Source organism: Tyto alba, unplaced genomic scaffold, assembly GCF_018691265.1.
Source record: "Tyto alba isolate M040663 unplaced genomic scaffold, T.alba_DEE_v4.0 Super-Scaffold_28, whole genome shotgun sequence".
Taxonomy (NCBI): domain Eukaryota; kingdom Metazoa; phylum Chordata; class Aves; order Strigiformes; family Tytonidae; genus Tyto; species Tyto alba.
The window spans coordinates 7,159,082-7,183,862 of record NW_024881302.1 but is presented as its reverse complement, the minus strand read 5'-3'; the positions used below and the strand labels follow the sequence as shown (position 1 = coordinate 7,183,862).

The 24,781-nt window shown below is 38.8% G+C and overlaps 2 protein-coding genes across 7 annotated transcripts in view; both read left to right on the top strand.

Annotated features, from left to right (window-relative positions):
* Positions 1–16,808, top strand: part of DNAAF5 (dynein axonemal assembly factor 5) — a 30,025-nt gene extending 13,217 nt beyond the window's left edge. Inside the window, exons 8-13 of the mRNA XM_032983793.2 lie at positions 4,173–4,341; positions 6,857–7,004; positions 12,365–12,515; positions 13,866–14,022; positions 15,801–15,992; positions 16,512–16,808. Of these exons, the coding sequence (XP_032839684.2) occupies positions 4,173–4,341; positions 6,857–7,004; positions 12,365–12,515; positions 13,866–14,022; positions 15,801–15,992; positions 16,512–16,651 (957 nt within the window). The 3' untranslated portion in view covers positions 16,652–16,808. The remainder of the gene's footprint in view (positions 1–4,172; positions 4,342–6,856; positions 7,005–12,364; positions 12,516–13,865; positions 14,023–15,800; positions 15,993–16,511) is intronic.
* Positions 16,809–19,612: 2,804 nt separating this feature from the next.
* SUN1 (Sad1 and UNC84 domain containing 1) overlaps positions 19,613–24,781 on the top strand; it is a 35,791-nt gene continuing 30,622 nt past the window's right edge. Inside the window, exon 1 of one of the 6 annotated variants that reach the window (XM_042798399.1) lies at positions 19,613–19,702. The gene's annotated coding sequence lies outside the window, so the exon portion shown is untranslated. Of the gene's footprint in view, positions 19,703–23,163; positions 23,366–23,829; positions 23,915–24,210; positions 24,698–24,781 lie in introns of those variants that run through there. The other 5 variants (XM_032983635.2, XM_032983630.2, XM_032983641.2 and 2 more) reach the window with 5 other exon arrangements.

The window sequence follows — 24,781 nt, the reverse complement described above, 5'->3', positions numbered from 1 at the left end:
CTTTAATCCTGCAAAGCCACGGGGCTATAACTCTGATTAGCAGCAACAAAGACTAGGGTCTTATAGGTTACATCTTTTATGGAACTGGAAGACAGCGTAGTGCTAGGGTTAGGGTGGGACTGAAGTTGAGGTTAAAGTCTAGGGCAACAGTGGTGCCACAACAGCTGAACATACTGTTAAATCTTGCAAACACTGTAAGACTAGCATGTACAGTGATGTTTCTAAGGCATATATTAGCTCCTACATAAGTGTGGTTTGCAGAAATCTGGTTACTATCTGAGTTTGGCTGGCGTAATAGGAAAAGATATTACTTGGGTAAGGCTTGTTCACTGCCTGTGGGCTGTATCAGTGGGGAGCAATGACTCGTGGCTAGTCTAAGGCTGTACATCTCCCACTGTACATACTGTATATGATTAATACCAGAATTAAGGTTGAAGTTGGGTTTACAATTTGGGACAACAGATCCTGGACAATTAAGTTTCTTCATAACTTTGGTTGAAGGCCCATAGAGTTGGAATATGTGCTGGTTTTGAGAAGTGCCCTAGACTTCAGTTTTATTTTGTGGCCAAAACCACCCAGTGTGGGTCTGTAGGTTATAGTTACAACTAGATTTATTTTTACTTTCTTTTAAAGTGTGTTTAGATCATGTTTCAGAATAGATGCCTTGAAGTACATTACTGGAGCATGGGAAGCTCACAGGTGGACAAGGGCTGCCATTGGCCTAGGAGAACACTTGAGTGGGTATTAATCACTGGGCCATGGTTTAGGTAAAGTTTTGGAACAGGATGTGTTCAAAAGTTGTGCTTGTAGCTGGATTCTGCAAAGCCTTGGGAATGCTGTTAGTGCTGGTTGAACTGTTGATGCTTGCTTTTTAGGTGGATGTAAATCACTGGATTATTGTTAATGTTAGGTTATGCAGAGGAGCATACAAGTGGCCAGGAAGAAGCTCAGATTTATTTTCTAACTATTAAAGAACTATTTACCTATAGATCAGGAGCGCTATTAGCCTTTAAAAAGTAATAGTTTCATAATCAATTTTTTTATCTTTAGATAAAGATCACACTGATTTTACAGTAATTGACCTTTTTACCTTCCCACCAGAACTTAAAAGTTTAGATGTTGCAGGAATGCTTTAAAATCAAGAACATTTGTAGATACCCTGATAATAGATGAGCTTTTTTTGGCTAAACATTATCTCACCCCCTTATTTCTCTCTTCCCCAAGCTAAATATCAAATAAATCAGAAAGTCACCCTCATGTAGTACAATTGTGACCTATCCAAGTTGTCTTTTTTTGAATGTGCACCTCAAAATGCAACGGCTACTCTGCTTCCTTTTCTCTTGCTTCCAGGCATGGTATTCCAAAGGCCTGTGTAGCATCAGTATTTATGGCCCCATAGCTGTCAGGCTGCCTCCAAGAAGGCATATACTTAGAAAGCTATTCTGAAAGAAGTAAAATAGAACAAAGCTTGAAACAAGTATTGAAAAGACTTTGCAGGTCAAAGAGGTATGGCATAAAGATCTGTCTCATGGAGAGCTGGTGCAAGGGTGGGATTTCTGAGGAGTTTGTTTTGGCTTTGTTTTTTCTTTTTTTAAACAAACAATCTGTCCAAGTAAGCTTTGGACAGATGGATTTAGTATGTTTTGCAGTGTCTTGTCTGTTTAGCCCTACAGTGGTCTATAAAGTCAGGAATGTCCATTTAAAACCTTACAAATTCATACTCCTACAAAAAAAAGCAGTTTTGTGGAGATAAATCCCAATTTTCATATACAGAAAAGTTAATCTCACAAGTTTATTAAAGGTTTAAGATGTTTCTGCAGTCACAGATTATTTTTAAAGTTGACAGTATTTTGGATGAGAACCCTTTTTCTCAATAGCCTTTCTTTCAGCTGGACAGCTATGGCTTGAATTTTTTTTTTTTTTTTCCCGCAGTTACTGACTATTCTAAAACGTCAAAGTGAGCTGTACAGCTTGCAGAAGGCAAGAAGTTCCTGTTAAAATAGCTTAAGACCATATAGAACAAATGTATTAAAATGTATTACAGCTAGTTTTACAAGTATAGATTTGCTGTATGGAGAAGAAGTCTGTATTCAGGATCAAAAGATTTTGAGTATAAACATAAATTATTCAAAAATTTACATTATAGAACTTAAATTTGGGCTTTACTATAAGGGGACAGAAGATCACAGAGACAGCAGAGACCACAACTGAGGTGACCTGATTGTGAACACTCAGTCTTGCTTGATTTCTGGCCCCTTTGCTTTGTGTTCATCAGTGTTTCTGGTTGCTTAGGACTGAGGAAAAAAATCAAGACCACCAACTGAGCACTTCAGTGTCATGATGATGGTTTACTGGCCCAAATAGACTGAAGCCATAACAGTTGTTAGAGTCTGTTAAGCATGTATTGAGCTTGTCAGTGATTTAACTGGTGGCCTAAAGATAAGATTTTGTTTCATTACCAGTGGCCTGTGCTATGCTGGCTTCTCTTTTGGCACCCATTGATTATTAGCATGAAAATGATGTATCATTAGACTTGTTAACTTTCAAATGCAGGAAAGAAAATTACCCTTGCTATTTTATTCTTTTTTAACTGTGAGATACTTCATAGTAAGAAGATATGCATCAGTCCATTGACATACTTTTTTTTTATTTTAAATTGCACTCTTGAAACTACTTAAAGTTTATTTTAAATCACCTGTGAATAATGTATTATTTTGTGTCTTGTTCAATGGAAAAAAACATCTTGCAGATTGTGATGGGATTAATAATGGGGAACAGTTTCTGTCTTTACACATTCTGTCATGTAAAATGTTCCAATTAGTTTACAGATAAATTAATATTTTACATATAAGTTATTCTGAGTTGTTTTGGCTGGCTGTCAGAATGCTCCAGAATGCTCTGGAAAGGAGAAATCTATTGTGCTTGAGGCAGGCAAACCTGCTTTAAGAGTAACCTTTGTCCTTAGCAAATCCTGAATATTTTTTTTTTCCTAGAAATCTCATTTATTTTCTCCACATCTGGTACTTCCATAATAACATCTTTGTCTGGCAAGTGATTAGTTTGTAAAATTCTAAAGATCCTAGACATGTTTCAGCTAACTTGTGTGCAGCTTGAAAATATGACTTGAATTTGTAGCTCTACTGAACCACTTACAGTCAAATGATGTCAGTCATAGCACTGCACTATATCTTTCCCTGCAAGAACTGGCTATGCTGATGACATGTTATTTCTCGCTGGGGTTTCTAACAGTCTCTTGCTCCTCGTTCTTGCTGTCCACTGAAATCAGTAAGACTATAGATGCTGCTTCTAGCAAGCTTTTAATATCCTCCTTAGGGAAGTCTTGTACCTCTGGTAGGAGTTTTCAGGAACTGTAAAAGCAGACTTTCTGTTGGTTTGAAATACATCTGCTACAAGTGATTAAGAAAATCTGTGTTTCCTTGCCAAGCATGATCACAACTGGAATTCATTTAGTAGTTCTTTTTGCATGTTTTATTTGTACATGTTTTGTTTGTCTCATGGAATGGTCTAAATGTAAATATGAAGAAGGTATTTCAAATGTAACAGTGAATTTTGGTACTTCTAAGCAACAGTAGTTGAAAATTTCAAGAAGAACCTGCCCAGCTACTGTAAAGAAAGAGCATCTTGCATAATTAAAATTGGGGGGGGGGGGGAGTGGGAAGGAAGGGGGAGAGGGGAAATACCAGGTCTTCTCAAAGCTGCAACAGCAATAGTTTCTGAAAGCTGCCATAGCCTGCTAGATGGGACTGCAAGAAATTCCCTCTATGTTAATGTTTTAAAGCATTCTTAAGGAGAAAAAAATCACTACATCTTTAAAACTAGTAAGAGCTTTTTTATGATGTGGTTAGTTTTTGGATAGGTTTTCGCATGGATTAGAAATTCTTTAATTTTTCTGTTATGTTGCTGTGTTCCTTATGATTTCATCTTGAAATCAGGACAAATGTTTCAGTTTTACTTAAAGTTAATGGCTGTAGTATAGTCAGACATTAAATATCAATCTTGATTGTCTGAGTAGAAACTATGAAAAACTTGTATCCCTTCTGTTTTTATAGTATAATTGTGAGGTTTTAAGGTTTTTTCTTTTTTTTTTTTTTTTTTTTTTTTTTTAAACATTGTTGCAGTTAATATAAAGTATCCTGTCTCTGGTTTAACAGGTAGAGGAAACAATGTCTTCATTAGCTGAAGTGCAGCAATTGGATAGTTTTCTTTATCTCTACAAACAGCATATAATTCAGCTTCTGGAATGGGTTTCAGTATCATGTGATTGTTGGACATGCTTTTCTCCAGAAGTATTACAGTTAGATGTCATCGCAACTCATTCAGGTACAACTTATTTCGTAATTCTAAAAAAAATAATTATCTCCATAACCTGCAGGCCCATTGTGCTTTATAATGAATAGTGTAATATTCAGAAACTTCACAAGAATAAGATGGTAAGCAAAACCAAAAATGTTGAAGCAGCTCAAATTCCAGAAAAGACTCCTTGGCTGTAAGTAGCGTACTAAAAGCACTTATGTAAAAGTACGCTGTCAGGTAAATGAAATAGGTAAGGATTATGGAGAGACAACTGCTGTAGTTTGTGTCCAAAAATGTATCTATTTTTTCCCTCTATTCATTAGTCTTATAAAAGATACTATCTTTCTGTTCTTCAACATGCTGCTGTGTATAGATCAGTGAAACACTGGCATACGTTTCACTTAGCTTCGGATCTGCACATCTCTAACGCGGCTCTCCAGGTTGCATCTAAAGGCAAGGTTCTTGTCACCTAGACACCCATTCTAAGATTATTAAAATGGAAAGTCCTCTTTATTTGTTTTTTTCCTTCCTGATCATTAAAAAGGGGATGTAAACAGCTACTTCAACTACAAGTGAGGTATTGTTATTGCTACTGCAGATAGTTAAATGTGGACAGGTATGTTTTAAGGGACTGTATCTTCTGCATTTAATTGTTGAATCTCAAAAAAAGCCTCAACAGACCTCTGTGAAGCACCAACTTGCTGGTTTGTGCAGCAACCAGCATAAGTACTTTTTTTCATCTGTGGAAAGAACAAAAACTTTTCTCTGTGCAAGATCTGAGAGGCCAACTTTTCTGTATATTTGCACTCCCATTTCCATGACTGAGGGACTTCTAGACAGTTGTCTCTGTTTTCCTTAATGCTAAATAAATCGTCAAATGTCTGGGCAAACATTTTGGCTTGCACCCAACACTGGTAATATGCTATTGTCTGTGTTTTCTGTCTGACACAGCAGCTCCTAGAGCTATTTTGTTTCTTTGTTTTCATTCCCACACATAATGTTTTTTTTAATCAATTTAATCAGGTTTACTCATTTCAAATTTCTCAGTTTTTATTGTTTTTCAGGAACGTATGCTTAAACTGAAATTAGCAATGTAGTTTATTTTGTTTATTTTCCATCTGTTGAATTTGCTGTTATCAGTTTGATATAATAGTGGTATCTTTTAAATGTCTCAGAACTCACATGAAGCAATATATTTTGAATAAATGCCATGAAAATAAAGACCTATTTGTTGGCACAGAAATTAGCAAACTGCAGTTCGACACTGTATTGCTTCAGTCTAGACAGTGAAGATGGGGGGGGGGAGTATTATTATTTTAAACATTAAATTTCCAAATATTAAATGCTATTGAACTTGTTTTGTAAACTTGAATATTTCAATCTGTCCATTCCATGTGTGAGGAATATTCTTGTCATCAGAAATACCAGTGTTGTGTCTCCTTCTGGGAAGATTTTCTGAGTGACTGGAGTTGAATGGAATGTGCATCACAAGGATGCAAAGCTGAAGAAGTTTCTCAAGGAAAGTAGTTTATTGCAAGCCTAGATCAGAAATAGCATTCTACAGCAAGAAGCTTGCAATAAAAAGCATGTGTATAGTCTATATGTATTCTTTTTCTTTAAAACCATATAGATGTCAAGGAGAAAGGCACAAACTTCCTTCTGTTTTGGGAAAATCATTTCTTCAAATGTTGGGATAACAACTTAGGATGTGTTTGTTTATTGTTTAGTGGTGAAAACAGAATTCATCATAGGACGTGAAAGTGCTAGCAAGCAAGACAATTAATTTGGGAAATATTTTTATTTCAGATAGCTCCTAAAATCCATCATATTTTAGATTCTGTTGTAAAATGCAAATAAGCATTATTTAAACATGGAGAGAGAATAGTGCTTCAATAATTCTGTTATCCAATTTTTGAGGCTGACCCTTTCAAACATGCCCCTTCCTGTGCCTCTGGGAGACAGGAACATCTTTCCTCAAATGATGCATGTGGAAAAACTTAAAAGAAGAAAAAAGCATAGCTAATGCTGCTGTTTGGAGTAGTGCCATGGCCATACTAGATTCAGTATAATTTTTCATTAACTTTCATAAAACAAAAACTCTGTACATAGCCTCAAGCTTTCAGAGCTACATAGTGAACAGCATTAATACCCCCACCAGATGCATTAGTCCACAAAAAATTTCATCTTGTACTGCTGGTCCCAACAACTAGCAGGTGTCATTGATATGTCCATGCTACATAATACAATGTAGTACATCAATAGCAAGCTGGCTAAATGAGACGTGGGGTAAACATCCTTCAGGAAGAACCATGCTGCTGTGGCTAAGACTGTGGGTACCTGAGCCCATGCAGAGTGAGCTTGGGTGTTTGTACACTGCTTAATATGCTGTGACAGGGATACGTCAACAGCTGCCGTGCAAGAGTGGAAAGTTAAGTACTATTTTAATACCAGGCATATTACAGATTTTAATGCCCTCACATATTAAACAGCTACACAGAACTTATTAGTACTCTGAAATAAGTCTTATGTGTTTATTTTCTAGGTCCTGTCATAGGTGAAGCTCTAAATAACTTTATTCTCATTCTTAAGACATGTCTTCAGCCAAACAAAGATCCCCAGATGAGGTTAAAACTTTTCACTGTTTTATCACAGTTGCTCCAGAAAGCAAGTGAAACTGTCAATTCTCAGGGGTAAGTAGAGTTCTAATTTCACACAGCTGTTTGAATACTACAGTGACATTAAAAAGTAATGACCATGGTAGTTATTTAACCCCTATAATTGTGTCCATGTTAGCATGTCTGGAAGAAAGACTTTCCCACCATCTACAGCATATTTTTCTTGCTGTATTTTTTAACCATCTTTAGAAGGGTAGAGTGAAATAATTAAAAAAATATATATAAATAAATTGAAGCCTGGACTTCTTCCACTGTAGTCTTCCTACCTCTGCCACTATGGAGAATTAAAATGGATATCATGCAGATCTGGATATTTTTCAAAAAATAAAGAGCTATAGTTGGAAAGAATACGTGTTTGAAAGCTAAAATGGGGATTCTTAGGAAAGAAATGGGGCAGGGGTTAGGTCTTTTTGTCTTTTTCTCTCAGGCAGCTCCTAAATCCTTAAACTTTGTCTATAGTCATTGTAAGGAAACAATAAAACACCCCAAAAATGGGCATTTAAAAATGCCCATGATCTAGTATGATGTTTAAAAAGCATTAAACTAGATGTTTAGTAAAGAATTATTATTATTCTCGGTGACTGAAGATGGAGGTCTCCTGTCAACTGGCACTATTTATGCATTGCAAGTACAATCTAAATATAATTTATGATGCTTATAAAACCCCTCCATTTATAACAATGCCAACAGTGGGGCTCTTTTGTCATTATTCATTTAGCCTTACTAATAGTGTAAACACTGCTGCAAAATTATCTTGAATGCATAAACCATATCTGCTCTGCTTTTCCGGGTGCCTGCTGCATTTAGTATGTAGATGTATTCTGATGTCTATTATTTTCATTTTTAACTCTTAAAAATACCAAAAACAATTACATGAAGCATTCTTCCTAAAAGTACTTTGATAGCAATGGTCCTTTATACATAAAAGTTTTTTCATGATTCTGAGGAGCAAATTGGCACTCCATGGGCATTTTGGTATGTTGAACATTCATTCAGGTTCCATAAGGCCATGTTAGTATGAATGTAGATGTATTTTTACCATTCTTAGATATATTTAGTATATTCATGGCCTGCATCCTGTGGGAGGAGGAAAAGGAACAGGAACCCTGGTGTTCCCATTCAGTAGGGGTTTCCAGGTAAGCTGAAGGATCTCTGCTAATACATCCCCTAATAGATTTTGAGCTACTGTGCTTAAGGTGGAATATAATGAAGCTGTCCTTTTTTAACTGAAAGCTTTTGTGCCAAGCGTGTTGTGATCTGTTCCTATATTTTCAAGATTCAATGTTAAAAATCCCTATTCATATGGAAATGTCTTTGTAGTCAGTGGATTACTTGTTTAAATAATCATGTAACTGAGTGGTAGTTACAAGATCAATCTAGATATTCAAGAATCTTCCAAAAAGAAAGAAAGAAAAGCACTTTGAAAACTATTTTAAGTGTTCCAAGATCTGACTAGTTGTTGTAAACTAATCTCTTACATCTCAGATCTATATCATCTAACTGAGACTGCAAAGACCATGGAGCCAAGAAATGTCATCTCATGTGTTCTGTGGTGCCCTGAGCATAACAATACTGCTTGTTAAGTGTGTAATAATGTATTTCAGTCTAAAAATGGCTAATGTGACTCTATCTATTTTGGACTAATTTTACTGTCCTTTATTTACTACAGAACACATTATTAGCTCCTGTTCATCCACCGTACAATGGCATTTATTATTTTCTACATTCGTTTTCAAACATTAAATATGTTCATTCTTTCAAAGTATTTAATCAAATTCAGACCTGGTCAACAAATTAGTCTCACCAGCATTTCCTCTCTATATATTTTCAGTTATCTGGCTCCTGCTTTTCCTCCTCAAAAATAGCATTACAGATTACAGCAGAATAGAATTTGAAGAACTCAGTTAAATTCTCTGTGCTGTCTCTCATTGTGATCTACAGAAAATCATTTAGGCTGCATCAAAGCAGTATGACAGGTTCATTACATGGCATGCTAGAGTCATGACCCAAAATGCTCCTGACTAGGGTGGCTAGGAGGTAGGGAGAAAAGATTTCTTCATTAACAGAGAGCCTTATTCATTCTTTCTCACCTGTACAGTAGGGTTGGTAGCACTTCTTTATCTGAAAGTCTCTGAAGTGCTCAGGTAAGTATGTTGTTAGGTCATGTAGGTACTGCTGGTAGAGAGAGATGATCAGTGCAGGATCATATGGAGAACATCATCAAAGAATTAACTTTTGTTTTGGCAGTAGGGTAAGTAGGATGAATAACAAAATCTTTCATCTGCAACCCAGTCATTTGTATAAATAATGGAGCCAAAGAGGGGAAAAAGAAAACCAAGCAAATGAGCTGCCAGCTTCACTAGGATTCCCAGGAAAGGGAAATTATCAGTGTAGAAAAAATAGAAGAATATGTTTCAAAGTAATACTCTCAGTGACTATAGCCACACATCACACCAGCTCTCCACAGATAGCAATGATGGAATTTGTTTCGCTCAGGGCAATATGAGTGAGTGGCCTTTTGTCAAGATTAGACACGTCCAATGACGTTAATAGACCTGTTTGTATGAAGAACGACTCCTGGCTAAGGATGGCCCAGTCTAACTCATAATGAGGCTCTCTGTCCTCTCAGATCAAGAGCAATGCAATGAATTTTACCAGTAGGTTTATCTTCAGAAACTAAAAAGCAGTAGAGGGAGCTAAATGACTCTTTGAAGTCTTGATCCTACTTACCATTGTGACAGCAAATGTTTTTAATGTAGGAAGTAACAAAGTTTTGTGTTTGAAGAGTTGTTTGCAAAACATGTTATAAAAGCAAATCTGATTTTGTTTTGAATTACCTGGATTTAGGATGTTAAGCTTGGACAAAACAAAAATACACACACAAAAAACCCAAAACGCAACAATCCATAAACATATAAAGCCAAGTGTAGCAGTGCCATAAAAGCAGAAAAGGAGCCAATCCAGAACAAAAATGTATAAAAAATAATTAACATGAAATGAAAATTTAAGTATATAGGTCCATAAAATGGGGGTAGCAGTTTTAATGTAAACCCAAGCTCTGCTTTTTATATCTGTGTAAGCATTATGTATTATTGTATGAACAGGTCATGTTTTAGTTATTTCATATCCAGTTGAGAATGAAGTCTCAACTCTAAATATAAATAGCACAGACAGGGTATGTTCTTTCATGGAAATGGCTCACTTTTAGAATTAAGTTACATAGGTTTACAACAGTAAGATCTGAAAATGGAAAGAGGCAGAATTTATTTACATCAGCAACAGCAAAAAATATATCTTAATGGCAGTGAGAGTGTAGTGAAGCAGTAATAAATTCTGGTTACACAATCACATTCACTGCTGGCAGTAATTTGTTTAGCTCCTTAAAAACATTCTAACAGTTTAGATAGGAAGGCTTTCAGTTATTATGCTAAACACAGTTGTGTGGTCATCTAATTTTCTTAAGCTGACATGATTAGGTCAGATAATGGCCAGATATTGCTTTACTGATTTTAATTCAAGACATTAGAACAAATATTCTCACAAATAGGAATGGAATTTACCTTTATGTTTTGACAGATTGGTTTTTCCTTGCAGTTCAACAGAAGGTTTTATTAAAAACAGAATCAACTACGGATGAAATAGCAAAGTAGCACAGATACCACAAAGCTTTTTTTAGCTTTGGAGATAAAAGGAAATCTGGAATCATGATGATGAATAGCTATATTTTTTCTGGCATTTTTTTTGAATTAAAAGTTATTAATTCTCAAAAATGTGTTTCAATTAATAAATATAAGGGGTTCTGCCAAATTTAGATGTGTCTAATGGGATGTCAGATTACTTGTTATTACTGAATCTTAAGTGCCATCTGCTGGTCAGGAAGCAAGAATGGCTCTGCCTCAGGCACTGCGTGCTCCCTTAGCCAAGGAGCTAAGCAGCAGCCAGGTGTGTCTATTTTCATCATGTTGAAGACAGACATTTTCAGTTTTGTGTGTGTGCAATAGGTAATTAAGGCCTGGCAGGCTAGCTGGTCATACTTCAGTCAGATTACACCTGGATGACATGGTCTCACTGCAGTGGGTAAAGGGTAGTTACAGGAAAGACGTAGATACAATCACATTTCTTGTTACATTGATACAATGTTATTATATAAATTATATAATTTTTTTATTGCCGAATTATCATTGCTGGATGATTTTGGTTTGCTGTTGTGGGGATTTTTAAAAAATACTTAGTGATAATGGCTTGTTGTTAACATCTACCCATTCTATTCTTCCTGTGGCTTGGCACATCTCTGTAGGAGCCACTTATTCATCGTGGAAATGTAAGACTCTTAGAAAAGTCAGCAACAGCTTCTTCCCTTTCTGCCAAGCATCAGCATGGTGGTGTGCTGTTTTGCACTTGGCTGGCCACAGTCCAGGCCTGTGGGAGGTTTGAATACAGTGGTACACCAGTCAAGGTAGACTTGGCATGTTATTTGTCAATCTGTTTTGCATGCTGCCAGCTGTTTTTTAAGGCAGAGAGACACAGTGAATAACCTGAGCCTTGGTTATCTAGTCACAGCCAGGCACATGTGTCTCTGATGCAGCGAAGTCTTTTTTAACTTGTGTGCAAGATATATATCTCTTTCTCTTAATTTAAAATTGTTTGAGCTGGAATTAAATGGTTGTGAGGAAATACTGCCTATTGCAATTGCTGACTCGCAGCAACTGTGAGCATTATAATAGCCCATTCAGTAGAGGAGGAGGAAGAAGCATCAGCAAAAATATCAGATTTGTGTGTTTGTAGTGAAAACAAACAAGTATTGGGACTGGCACTGTCAGAAAATCTGACAGACCTTTCATCCTTGAGGGAGACAAGTTTGAGCCAAGGGGAAGCTGAAGCAGACTGTGTAGACTCCCTGCAGTATCACTAGTTCAGGTCTCATCAATAGCATTCATACTTTTCACATTATAAATACTTTTCACTGGACAGTCTCAAAGGGTCTTACAAATATTAATGAATCCTCACAGCATTCATATGAGGTGTTATCTCCGCTTCACAGACAAAAAAATGAGACAGAGAGAAGGTAAGTAGTTAACCAAGATAACGCAGTGAGTCATGGGCATCATCTGAAGTGGGAGAAAGTTTAGTCTCTCCTTTCCATGAATGTTAGGTATTTGTTTAAATATTATCTAGAAAAAATAAGTTATGAAAAGCTTATCACATACATTATAATCGTATTGGCTTAGAAGATTTTATGTATTTTTTTACAGAGTCTTTTTTCTTCCCCCTTTTCTGTCTATGTTTCTGTGACAGAAAATTCTCTTTTACATCCTGTCAGTCTCTTTATCACTTTCTTGTAAACCTTTATTTTGCTTTCTTATTTTTGGCTTCAGGCTGTTCCCTAGCTACCTTGAGGCTGTGATAAAAGACATACTGGCTCCTAATCTGCAGTGGCATGCTGGAAGAACAGCAGCTGCCATCCGCACTACAGCTGTATCATGCCTTTGGGCTCTTACTCACTGTGAAATGCTTTCACCAAAAGAGGTAAATTCTCTCTCATCAAATGTACTTTGAAATCTTAGGCAGGAAGACAAAATAAATGCAAAGGGGAAAAAAAGACTAAATCCTTATTGTGAGTAATATTTTCAGATGGCCATATAGTTTTCATAATAAAATTCATTAACTGTAATTGAGGATTAATAATTTAAATGATCAGTAGTGGAGGAACAATGATACCCTGATAGGAGACCTGAGGCAAGCAATATGGTAAGCTGTAGAACTTGCCATCATCAAATCTTGTAGATCCTTGTTCTAGCATAATGTCTGTTCCATCACACAAAATATTAACCACTATTAGCACAACAGCTTGGGTGCATGACATTATTGGACCCCTAGACAGTGCCTGTGCAGCAGCACTGGAGCGAGCCAGGACATGCTTTTGTGTAACGTGGCAAATACAAGTTGCCTAATTACCTTGGAACCCACAGGTCCATTTCAGAAAAAAAAAAATCTAGAAGATTCCTAGAAAGGTCAGGAGGACTTGAGATGGAACTTGAAGGGTATCTGTAGAAACTGAAGTAGAGAGCTAACAAGGAGTTCACATAAAGAAATGTTTCCCACCATAGTGATTAACGATGAATTGAATCTAAGGGGTTTTTTGAAGCTTCTTTGCTAACAAAAATAGCATTTGGAAATGATGCACTGAAAATGTGTTAAATATAAGGATTTTTTTTTTAATAAATGGAATTAAAATGTTATTAAATGTTCATAGTCCTTATTGTCTTTATGACAGACCTTAATTGTACAGAGTGCTTAAACACATGTAATCAACTGAGTTCACATACACAAAAACATTTCTATCAGAGACTACTATTCTAGTTAAACATTTTTAGTGAATCAGTGCCTTAATGCCTTTTTTGCATTAATGTATAAGAAATGTACATATTAAAGTGAAATTATGAAACTCACTGAAGCATATTACAACAGTCTTTACTTAAAAGTTTCCTTTTAGAATAAGAGCACCATCTACTGGTACATACACATAATCCTCATTTCCAAATTATTTAAAGACTTGCCAACAATTTTTTAAAAATAAAAAGGCAAGTAAGTTTAAAGCTTTTACAAGTTACATAAAACTCATCTGCATATATACTGAACATTCATGAACTGGATGATCGACTGGTGGATTTTCATTTCCCAGGCTTGCTTAGAGGCAAAAATAGAGCTGTTTAACTTCCAAGATTCTCAGGTTAACTTTTATAGTTAACAACTTCTTTTTAAACTAAGCAAGCCAGTATCAGTCAGACCTAATGGTAACTGATGTAACCACTAAGCACGTTGTTTTAGAGTGACTGAAAAGCTGCTGTTCTTCTATGCTTTTCCTGGTAATTATAGATCTTAAAAGTCAAAGATGGGCTAATGCCACAAATTATTGCTGCCATGGATGAAGATTCTAAAATTACTCGACTGATGGCTTGTCGTATTGTTGGTGTTTTTTTAAAAGTCTGTGGGAGGCAGTTTGATGAAGATAAGTTTACCACCACTTACACAGGTAAGTGTAAAAGTTTAATTAAAAAAAAAAAATAATCAAGATCTCTGTGTTGAAGAAGTACAGCTCCTTCTTTACCTGAAGTGCCATAGTTAGTTTAGCTTTTAGGGATGAAAAGCATTGTGCTGGAGCAGTAGGCAGAGTCACTATGGCTTTAGGATTCACTGTGCAGATTGCCCATCTCACCTGCAGATTCACTGCAGCTGGTAGTAGTGAAAGCGATAATACAGACTAGGGAATGACAAAAACTGCTGTCTGACACTGGCATCTGCCTTTCCTCCCATGTAAAGAGCAAAAAGCCGTTAAACAGCTGGAGGTGCAAACAGGGGCAGATTTTATGTAGACTCAGTTTCTCAGCCATTCTTATTTCACTCCCATACACATATTCTAATTCTATTTCTGTGTTCTCTTACCTGGTGTTTTAACTGTTTAGGTAGTTCTCCCCCAGAGTAATTTTATAGAAACAGAAAAAGCAAAGTGCTGCACAAAATCATACCATTAACAGCATTTTTGTCTATGAGAGGCAATTTAATGTCTTAATCCTGCAGAGACTTAAGACATGGTCTTAAACTGACAAGTGAGACTGCCTCAAGTGTATAAAGTACACATACACATTTTAGAAAATCAAGGTGTTAAACACTTGAGTAGGTGTTGTTGAGTGCAACTGCATCAGCACTTGCTTCTTGCAAGGCTGTTCTGTAGTAGCTTTTTAACTGCAGTGTTTTGTTTCACTGGTGTATTGCAGATAAGTTAATGTCCTTTGGAAGTGCCCTCACTCCCAGTTGCGCAGAGCTGAACAGAATGCTCAGTGTTATTTTGCATTAGACCAGTAGATGGAACTTTATTCACTATTATGGTCTTTTCAAGGCTTGCCAGTATTTCATCTGCATTGCTTCCTAGTTTAGACTATGTGAAATAATGTTCTAACTATAGTGAAAGCAGAACAGTAATGCATTATATAAATGGTTGTCACATTGTTCTCCTTGCTGTGTTTCAGAGTGCCAAGAGCAAGCCATTTAATTGTACCATAAATAGAGCTGAATAGGTAGTGGGTTGGGTTTTTTATATTAAAAAAAAAAAGAGAAGGAGGAAGAAAACCCTAATCTAGAGTGCTGTAATGTCAAATAGCGCTGTTATCTGTAATGCTTCTTAGGATGATGTTTAAATGCTAAACAATGAATCGGGAGAAGTACAGTAACAGGGTTTATGTTCTCAGAAACATACACACATACATCGGACTTTCCCAAACTCAGCATCTTAATAACTGATACTTTTTCTTATGTGTCACAGTAGAAATCTAACAACAAAACATTTTTATTTTGGAGAAATTAATGATCAGACAATTGTCAAAGTATAACTTTGCATATTCAAATAGTCTGCAATGCAGTCATTCACTGAAACAGTAATATTTGGTAGAAATACTGTGCTTTATAGAGCACTGAAATACTTGAACTATTCTGTAATGCATTAATAGACATTTATAGTACCTTGCTAGGAAGAGTGCTAGAGAATGTTCAACTAATCTAAATAATTTTCTACATTTCTTTTCATGCTTTTGATGACATAACAATCCAATAACAGTGTAATGTGTGGTTTTAGGAAGAATGTACTATGTGTATTTGCAATGTTCAAAAGATAGAAATATGTCATAAATGCAACAATAATTTTAGTGATGACAGAATTCATTTCTTTTTCAAATACAGAAGATAACTGCTGTTCACAGTGCTGTTTGGTTATGTATATGTGCATATATATATATATATATACATGCTCCTTTTCAGAAGTTTTAAAGCGTCTGGATGATGCTTCATGTGATGTACGACTGGCAGCTGCTCACACCTTAACTAATTGGTTTAAATGCTTAAAGGACAGTGATGTGAAATCTGCAATGGAAAACCATGTTGAGTTTCTGTACCAGGAACTGTTGATACATCTCGATGACCCAGATCAAAATATCCAAAATGCAGTCCTAGGTAAGACTTTCAGTTGTATGTATTTTTAACATTTCTTTAACATTTATGTATTTTTTTCAAATGTTATATGAAATTAGCACATACAACTAGAGGCTAATCTGAACAATCTGGAAGCTTTCCTTTGAGTTTCAGTGAGTATGAGCTCAGACCTTTTACCTGTAAGCAGAATTTCATGTTTTATCTAGCACTCACCAGAGGGGGAGTATCCATGCATCTCTTGTATTGGAAGACTTTACAGATTGTAAACAGGATATGGAGCGTAAACACAAACCCTTGCAGGATGTGACCATATCCTAGCTTGCTTGATAGATTCTTTGAACACAGACCGATACACTAATGAATTCCAAACATGTAAATGTCAAAAACCAGACCTCTGCAAATGCGGGAGGAATCAGGCTGTCATGACTGCAACTTGCAGAAGAACAACATCCAGGTTAGGTTTCGGCTACTTTTTGAGGAAACTTTGATAGAGAAATGCAGAGAGCCTAATGATTTATAAAACATATTTTTGTTTTACAGAAGTTTTAAAAGAAGGAAGCGTTTTATATCCAGAACTGCTCGTGAAGGAAATTGAAGGGGTTGTACATAAGCACCAAACACCAGTCTATTGTAACCAACTGCTACATCACATTCAGTCAGCCAAAGAATCAGCTTTATGAGTCAGTGCTGAAATTCTTTTTAGTGAACTGTGTGTGAAATGTGTATGATCTGGATTACTTCTGTATTTTCATTTGCCTAAGAAAGGCTGAGCAATAAATAGATTGGTTTTTCTTTGTAAGTTCACTATTAGCTCATTTAAAAGTCAAATTGGCACAATTCTGTTTTCTTTGTCTTTTGAACAGTTCTTTGTATTTGCTAGCAATAAAACAATGGTTTAATTCACTTTGCATTGGAAGTTTTTCAGATACAAGACTTAAAGGAGGAATGTTTTTCAGGAATTGACACTATTTGTAATTGAGAAAGATGACTTTGTTAAATAAATTTAATGTCAAAGTTATTAATGTAATTCAGCGAGGACTCAGTCTTTCAAGGAGCATTTCAAACTCTGGGTAAAATCAGACTTTGCAGAGTCAGGTCTGAGAGGATCAACTTTATCAGGAAAAAAACCCAGCCAAACTTCTCTTGCATACTGCAGCAAAATTCTTATAATGTTTTGAGTACTCGTTATGCTGGTATAATAGGGACATATTCTGAGTAGGTGTCACTAGGAACAGTTTTTACTGTATTATGTTTCATGACTGAGAATAAAATAGCCTTTTTTAAATTAAGGTTTATACATGGGAGGAAATGTGCTATTTTGTCACTTAGATTAACAGTATTTATATTTTTGTATTAAATATATCGCACTGTAGTTTTTGTTTATACCATTGTGCCTTAGAAAGCAAGCAACATTTGTTTGCTTATTACTTTGAAATGAAATTCTGCTACATTAGGTTAAAGCTTAGTTTATTTTTTTTAAAAAAACCTTTGTAGTGTATAAGTTTTAGTGTCATCTTATATTCTCAGCTATGTAATAAAGTAAGTGAGCTCCTAGATTCTTGTCTATGTCATTGTGGGGCATATGCTATTTATTGCACACGCAAATCATGGAAAATCAGGATCCTGATTTTTTTTTTTTTTTTTTTTTTTTTTTAATTATCTGTATTATACAAAAAATGCTCTTTGGCTTCTAACTCCCAAGTGCCTTGTCTTTGTATAAAGTATAAAAACAGGCTCAGTGGTGTTTGGTAATACTCCTTAAGCTGTAGGAAGTCCTCATGTTTGTTTATTCTTCTTAGCTATGTTTACTTTTTCAAACTTATGACATAATTGTTAACCAAACTATGATCTGTTTACAGCAATATCTACTTGCATTCTTAAAGAAACATTTGAGAGAGATTAGATACACATGACCAGTCTTATTCCTAGTTTAAAAGCAAAGTCATGCAAACTCATGGCCCCATCTCCATAAAATACTAGGTTGCTTTGAAAATTCTGCCAAAAAGGGACTAATGATACAGAATAATAAAATACTTTCTTATGGATCCAAAAGCTATTTTGCATTCCTGTAAATTGGATAGTCATTTTAGATCATATGGACTGTATTTGAAGTTGACTTTTATTTTCATTAAAAGCCAAAATATAACTATCCCTGTATTGAGCAGCATTTTAGTTGACTGAAAACTATTAACTAACTTGCTCTAACTGGAGGGTCAGCTGAAATTCTTAGAAGGTGCAATGTGAGTGAAATAAGGAAGCCATTAAATGGAGTGAAGAGGTGGTGCAGTCTCCAACCTTGGAGATAGTCAAAACCTGACTTCACACAGTCCTGGAAAACCTGTTCTACCTGACTCTGCTTGGGCAGGGATTTGGATTGTCTGATCTCCAGAGGCCTCTTTCAGCCTCAACTTTTCTCTAATTCTGTTAAATTATTTCCTTAGTCCAATCAATGATTAAAAAGCTAAGTTAATTAGACTGGAAATAGACTGCATGACTATCCTTGCAGAACCCTTAGAGTTTTTATTCAACACTCAGATCTCAGAAAAAAACAGTGTTTCAAAGCACTGCAAAGCTGCAGGTTCTACCAATGAAACCTAAAGTTTCACCTCGGCAACAAGAACCCAGTTCTTACTGTAAAGTTCCCTTGAAAATCCACCAAATAAATCTTACTTAATGATATTACTACAGACACAATTTTTTTTAGCTTCATATGCTGGCAAAATGTACATTATTTTACTTTACCACTGACTGCAACCTCATGATAGCTGAAGTACAAATGTTGTGCAAATGCTTTTAATTACTCCTGCAATCTAAAGAAGAGATATTTGAAAACCCAACTTCAAAGGTGGGGGAAGGGAAGGGAGCGGAACGGAACGGAACCTTCTTGGGTGAAGTGAAATCTAGTCAAAGTTTTTCAAGGTGTTCTAAAGCTGGTACACAAATAGTGAGAGCTGAAGTATTCCTCAAGCTGAATATCTTCAGCAGGCTGGGAAATTTTTTGTCTGCATATGTTGAACATTTTGTTATCTGTCACAACAGTCCGTTGTGGGATACCTCCCAAAGAAAAATCTCCACATCATCCAACAAACCAGCTTTTTTCTTGAGAGCCGAGAGAGCTTTTTGAATTGAATATTCTAATAGTCCTCCTAGAAACATGTTAAACAGCAGCCTGATCTCGTTTATGCATGTGTGACAAACTAGATATTTTCCACTACATCCTTTTACTAGAAAGTGTTCTGGACATAGGACTTCAACAATATACTGACCCTGCTTATAATTCATCATATTTTAACTTACATAACGGAAATTTCTCTAATCCCTTTATGAAGAAGTACTATTGTTGTCTCCTGTGGATGGTGTGTGAGCCTGGGTTATAGTTACTTTCTTTGAGACTCAACTTTCTCAGCTTCAGCCTTTTACTGCATCAGTAGGAGCACAACTGAAATGTATGATTTTTTTTCTGTTTTGCTAGATCAGCTATTATGTGTACTAGATTTTATTTGTGTTCATTGCATAATGTTATTAGGGTCATATTCATTACATAACTTTTAAGGAAGGACAATTTTGGGGGGCAAAACAGTTATCTCTAACTTTCAGACTCCTTAGATAAGCAGGCTTTAGCCCTGCCCTTCCTGTGACGAACAGATGTGCTTCTGGCTTCATCCTTGTAAGCTAGAAGACCTGTTCTGGAGGATTCTGGGACTTGGATTCTCAGCAAAACAAAGTTGTTGGTAAGTGCATGCCTTTGTCTAACTGAATATAGAATCTTCTAAATATTTGTTGACTACCTTAAATAGAATCAGTTAATTAAACATCGAGAGGGCACTGTCAAATGAGACACCCAGACTTTGAGAGAAAGTCTTCATCAGAGAGCATTTTTAGGAGATGCTGGAGGTTAAGTATGTTCCCAGATCCATCCACTTCTCATCCACGCAGGTCCTTACAGGCAATCTGCAGCTTTCCTCAGAAATGCTTTAGGCAGATTGCAGACACTCTGTCTGCAGGGGCAGCACACTGTCATCGGAGTCCACTAATGCACCCTGTCTGCTTGTGTATGCAGTGTGCTCCCCAGAGACTAACCTCCAGTTATAACCGGAAGGTTATTAGAAACTATAATAACCCATCAGAGCTCGAATCTAACCTAATCTCTACATATAGACCTTTAGCTACATATAGACCTATAGTATCATAATTTTCTGGTTATAACTGGAAATAACTATTATAGTATATAGTATAGTTTTACTGTAGTATAGTAAAATTACACTATTATAGTATAGTATAACCATAATAGTTACTTATGTTATACTATAAGTTATTTTATTTATTATTTTACTTACTATATTTTAAGTTATTATACTATAATAGTTATGGTTATATATGTAGATAGATTAGCATTCTGATGGGTTATTGCGTAGGCTCTATCTCACTCGGGGCAAGACCCTTGGCTGCACAACACAAACACAGGAGAGCATTGCCACAGATATAAAGTAACATTTTGGCCTGTGGAAGTCAACCACTGATTTGAGAGGAGCCAAGTTTCTGTTTCATTTGCAGACTCTGTATTAGGATCACTGCATGGGAAAGTGGGCAACTGTTGTCTAGAAGAGTGGGTCAGAGCTGGTCGTGGTGGATACATAATGGATTGCTCTGTGCCTCAGCCCTTCATGTGAAGCTCTAGCAATATTTTAAACAGAGAGAAAGAAAAATAAAAAACAAATCTTCATCATTAGGCAGCTGAAGGATCAACAAAAATTACAGTTAACAGGCTTGTGTCCATTTACTGAAATCAATCCCCCATGGAAGCTCATGAACAACAGTAACTGAGATGAAGCAGCAGTTGAGAGCTGTGAAGAGAAGGGCTGCTCTGTCGGCATGCCTTGTATGTAATCGGCTTTTCTTGTTAATGTCTGAAATCCCCTGTAAGTCAGGATGGTGGCAGGATGGAGTGGCAAAATTGAATTGAAGTGCTTTGCAGCCCCCTGTTAACTGATAACCTAATTACGCTGTATGGAGCACCCATTGCCTTTGGCTGACAGCAATGATGGTGTAGAGAACGGGCCCATAAAATGTGATGCAGATGGCAAGAAACTTTAATGAGCAAGAAATCAGATTTCCAGATATTTTAGGCAATTTTCATACTAATGCATATATATGATCATCTCCCCAGCCTTGGATATAAAAGCCACCACACTGCCTCACGCTGAGGAACAAATCCACAGCATCTCCCTCACCCAGCACGTCCCTGCCATGCGTTGCCACAGCTCCCCGATGCCAGCACCCCTCTCCGGGCTGCTGCCGAGCTCCCTGTGACTCATCGCAGCACTTCCCCAGCCCCACCACCTTCAAACAGCGAAGCCGTGATCTGGTCCCCACACTGACCCACCGCACAGCTCAGCAATCCCCCAGCCTGCAGGCTGCTTCCAGGCTGGATGTCCATAACCCTGGGAAGTGCAGTGTTTCACCCTTTCCAACCTGCACAGCAGCATGCCGTGCCCAGCACCCAGTATTACCAGTCAAACACCTTGCCACACTGGTTTCTGTCACATTCAGTCCATATCTTCAATTGCTGTGGGGACCTGTGCCTTTTGATAGCGAGGACCAGAAAGAGGAGCAGAACTCGTTTGCTAGGTGTGAATGCAGGAGTGCACTGGGAATAAGAGTGGGAATCACAGCGGGTAGGGAAGGCAAAGGAACAGAGCAATAATGTGGGAATTACAGTGAGAAGGGAAGAGGTGGGACTAGAGAAGTGTGGACTTTGGATTGGTTTGGCCTTGTATTGCAGTTTCCTGCAACTACTCAGTGTCAGTTAAGAAACCTTTTTTCTTTTTTTCCTAAATTCCCAACTGCCCTCTACAGTGTTAAAACCAAAATATTTTTAATATGATCAATTTTTATTCTTATTGACCATTTTTCTACAGGCTTCAGCTTAGGCAGTAAAATTAAATGACCCCACTTTGTGTTCAGAGCTCATTGTTGGACACCGAAAAACTATGAATTTTTGTTTGCCTCAAAGCAGTTTCTTCTGAGATGTGGAAAAATTAACTCCCTATACATACCAGCTTCTTTTAACAAAACTGGGACATCCGACCAAGCTTCCCTTAAATCTTAGAAGCCAGAGGCTCTATTACTTCTCACAGCTGAGGAGCAGAGGCACAGAAAAGTCTAAGCCATCCTTCTCCAGCCTCTTGGCCTGGTCCTGATGGTAAAACAACTGCTTGGGACAAGTCAGAGCAGCCCGGGGAGCTGGAGCAATGCCCGGGGAGTGCGACATGCCTCGTCCTGCCAGAGCAGAGCACAGCCTGCCCCGGCTGGGCTCCAGGGGAATGGCGGGGAGAAATATCCCTGAGAGCGCCTGGCCTCACACCACCAAAGAATTTCAGGGAGATTTAAACTAAGAAGTGATTTTTCCCTGACTATCTTAAGCCCTTGAACACTATCTACTGTAAAGACAGGAAAACAAGTGTGGAGTAAGTACAGAAAGAGAAGGGGCGCTCAGAAAAGTGAGGTGATCGCAATGTATTCAGCCATATACTGGGAGGAGGCGACTGGTGAGGGGCTGGACATCTTAACAAATCATGTGCTGGCTTCCAGGTGTTACTGGGATCATCTCAACTTTGGCTGCAGCATCTCAAAACTTTCACATAGCTAGAGCAAAGCTCTTTTAAAATAAACAGTAATTGCCTAAAATCAATGCTACATCAACATCAGCTAACGTGAATGTCTTTATTTTGCATCTTTTTCTGTTTCTTAAGGACCAGCTGCTTTTACCCATTTTGTATCTGAACAAGTACACAGAATCTATTTATTTGATAATTACATATTTATTACCCAGTCTTTCCCAGGAAGCTGAGTCATTTCTCTTGCACACACAAGCAAATAACAATTTTTGGCCTGATTACCCTTTCTCGAGTGACACATTCCCTGTTCTTTTGTTTACTGACAGTTGAACCATCCTTGCCCACAGTGCACAGCATTGTGATGCCCGCATGAAAACTGTAGGCTCGGGGAGACTAAAAGTTTAACAAAACGTGACTCAGATGCAGATTTTAAATTTAATGTATTTGCATGCGTTCCCCAAATATTTGAACAATGGGGCTTGTTTCACACCAGCACTTCTCTGCTGAAAGCAGACGTTTCTTTTTTTGTTGTTGTCCAGCGGTTACTGTGTTGGCACCAGTGAAGCTGGCTTGAGCATCGTGTGGGATCTGAAGCACTTAAATCCCACTGAGTGGCTCACTGTGGTGCGCAAGCACGAGAAGTCTTAGAGAACAGCAAGTGAAAGGGAAAGAAAATCCACAGAAGACTGAGTGGGAAGGAAACTGAAGGGAGACGCAGAAATAGTGGGAAAGTCCAAGCAAGGATCCAAGCAACAGAGGAGGAAGTGAAAATTAGAGGTAACTCTCCTCATCGCTTTCACATTTCTCACTCCAGAGGCATCCACGGCTCCATTTTGCAGAAGGGGAAACAGAGGCAGGGGGCTGCTTGGCTGCGGCCCCAGGGAGGGATGGGCAGCCGCCATGGAGGGATGCCGGCTGAAGAGCCGGGAAGCCCCGGGACGCTCCCGGTGTAGGGGCGGTGTGAGGGGCTGCGTGAGGGCGGTGTGTGAGGGCAATGTGTGAGGGGCTGCGTGAGGGCGGTGTGTGAGGGCCATATGTGAGGGGCTGTATAAGGGAGATGTATAAGAGCGGCGTATGAGGGCGGTGTAAGGACGGTGTATAAGACCGGTATGTGGGGGGGCTGTATGAGGGGCGGTTACCTGGGGGCCGTTACCGGTGGGCGGGCCGGACCGCTGGGGGGGGGCGCTGGCGGCACGCGCCGCGCGGGCGGGGCGGGGCGGGGCGGGGGCTCCCGGCGGCCTCGGCAAGGCGGGCGGGGCGAGGCCAATCTCAGCCGCCGCTGCCGCTGCCGGCGGTTCTGCCGTTCCCTCGCTCCACCGGCGCCAGGTAACCGCCACCCCGGGCACGGGCAGCTCTGGCCTCGCCTGCGTGCGGACTTCCCTCTGCTGTGAGGGGGAGCCTCCCCCTCCCCGCGTCCGCGCTGGGGCGGGTGGGGGGGTTCCCCTTCAGGGCTCAGGCCGCGTTTCCCGCTCCCTCCCTCAGAGCGGGGCGTGTATGTGTATCTGCGGGGGGGGGGGAGGGTTGGCGAACAGCTCGGCCCCTGCCCGCTCCGGCTGTTGCCGCGCTGCCAGCCGCCCCCCCGCCCCCGTTTACCCGTCACCCGCTGACTGGCGGCAGCTGCCGCCCGCTCTCGCCTCGGCCCGCCCGCCGCCGCTTCCCGCCGAGAGGGCCGGTCCCGGCCAAGGCGGGCTCCGGCGGACAGGGCCGCGTTAGGCAGCTGCCCGCCTGGGACCCTTGGGGCGTTGTGTCTCGGTCTGCACCCTCCTCTTGGCTGCGGGGGGTCGGCTTCTTCCCCAGGTCGGACAGTAGTCTGAGGAAGGCAGCGGGACGTGAGAACGTCGCGTTGGAAAGCGGGCCGGAATTGTTGGGACAAATGCTGACTTCTCTTTAGGGCCTGAAGTCATTTGGATCAGCACTGTTAAGCTGGAAGGAGAGAGACAAATCTCTGCCATAGCTGTCAATCTGCTTGGGTGCCTCTTGGCCTGGCACTTGGAGCGTTTCCTTGTCAGAAGGAACTATAACCTGGAGCTTTCCACCCTGATTTAGAAAGAATTGATAAGCACGCTGTAGTGCCAGCGCTCACTGCAGTTTCTGAGCTCTAGTGCAAAGGTAATGTACTATAATCGATGTTGTGGTCTGGTGCTGCGTGGTGCCAAACCTGCCTTCACTGGCCCCCCGGTTGTCACATCAGGG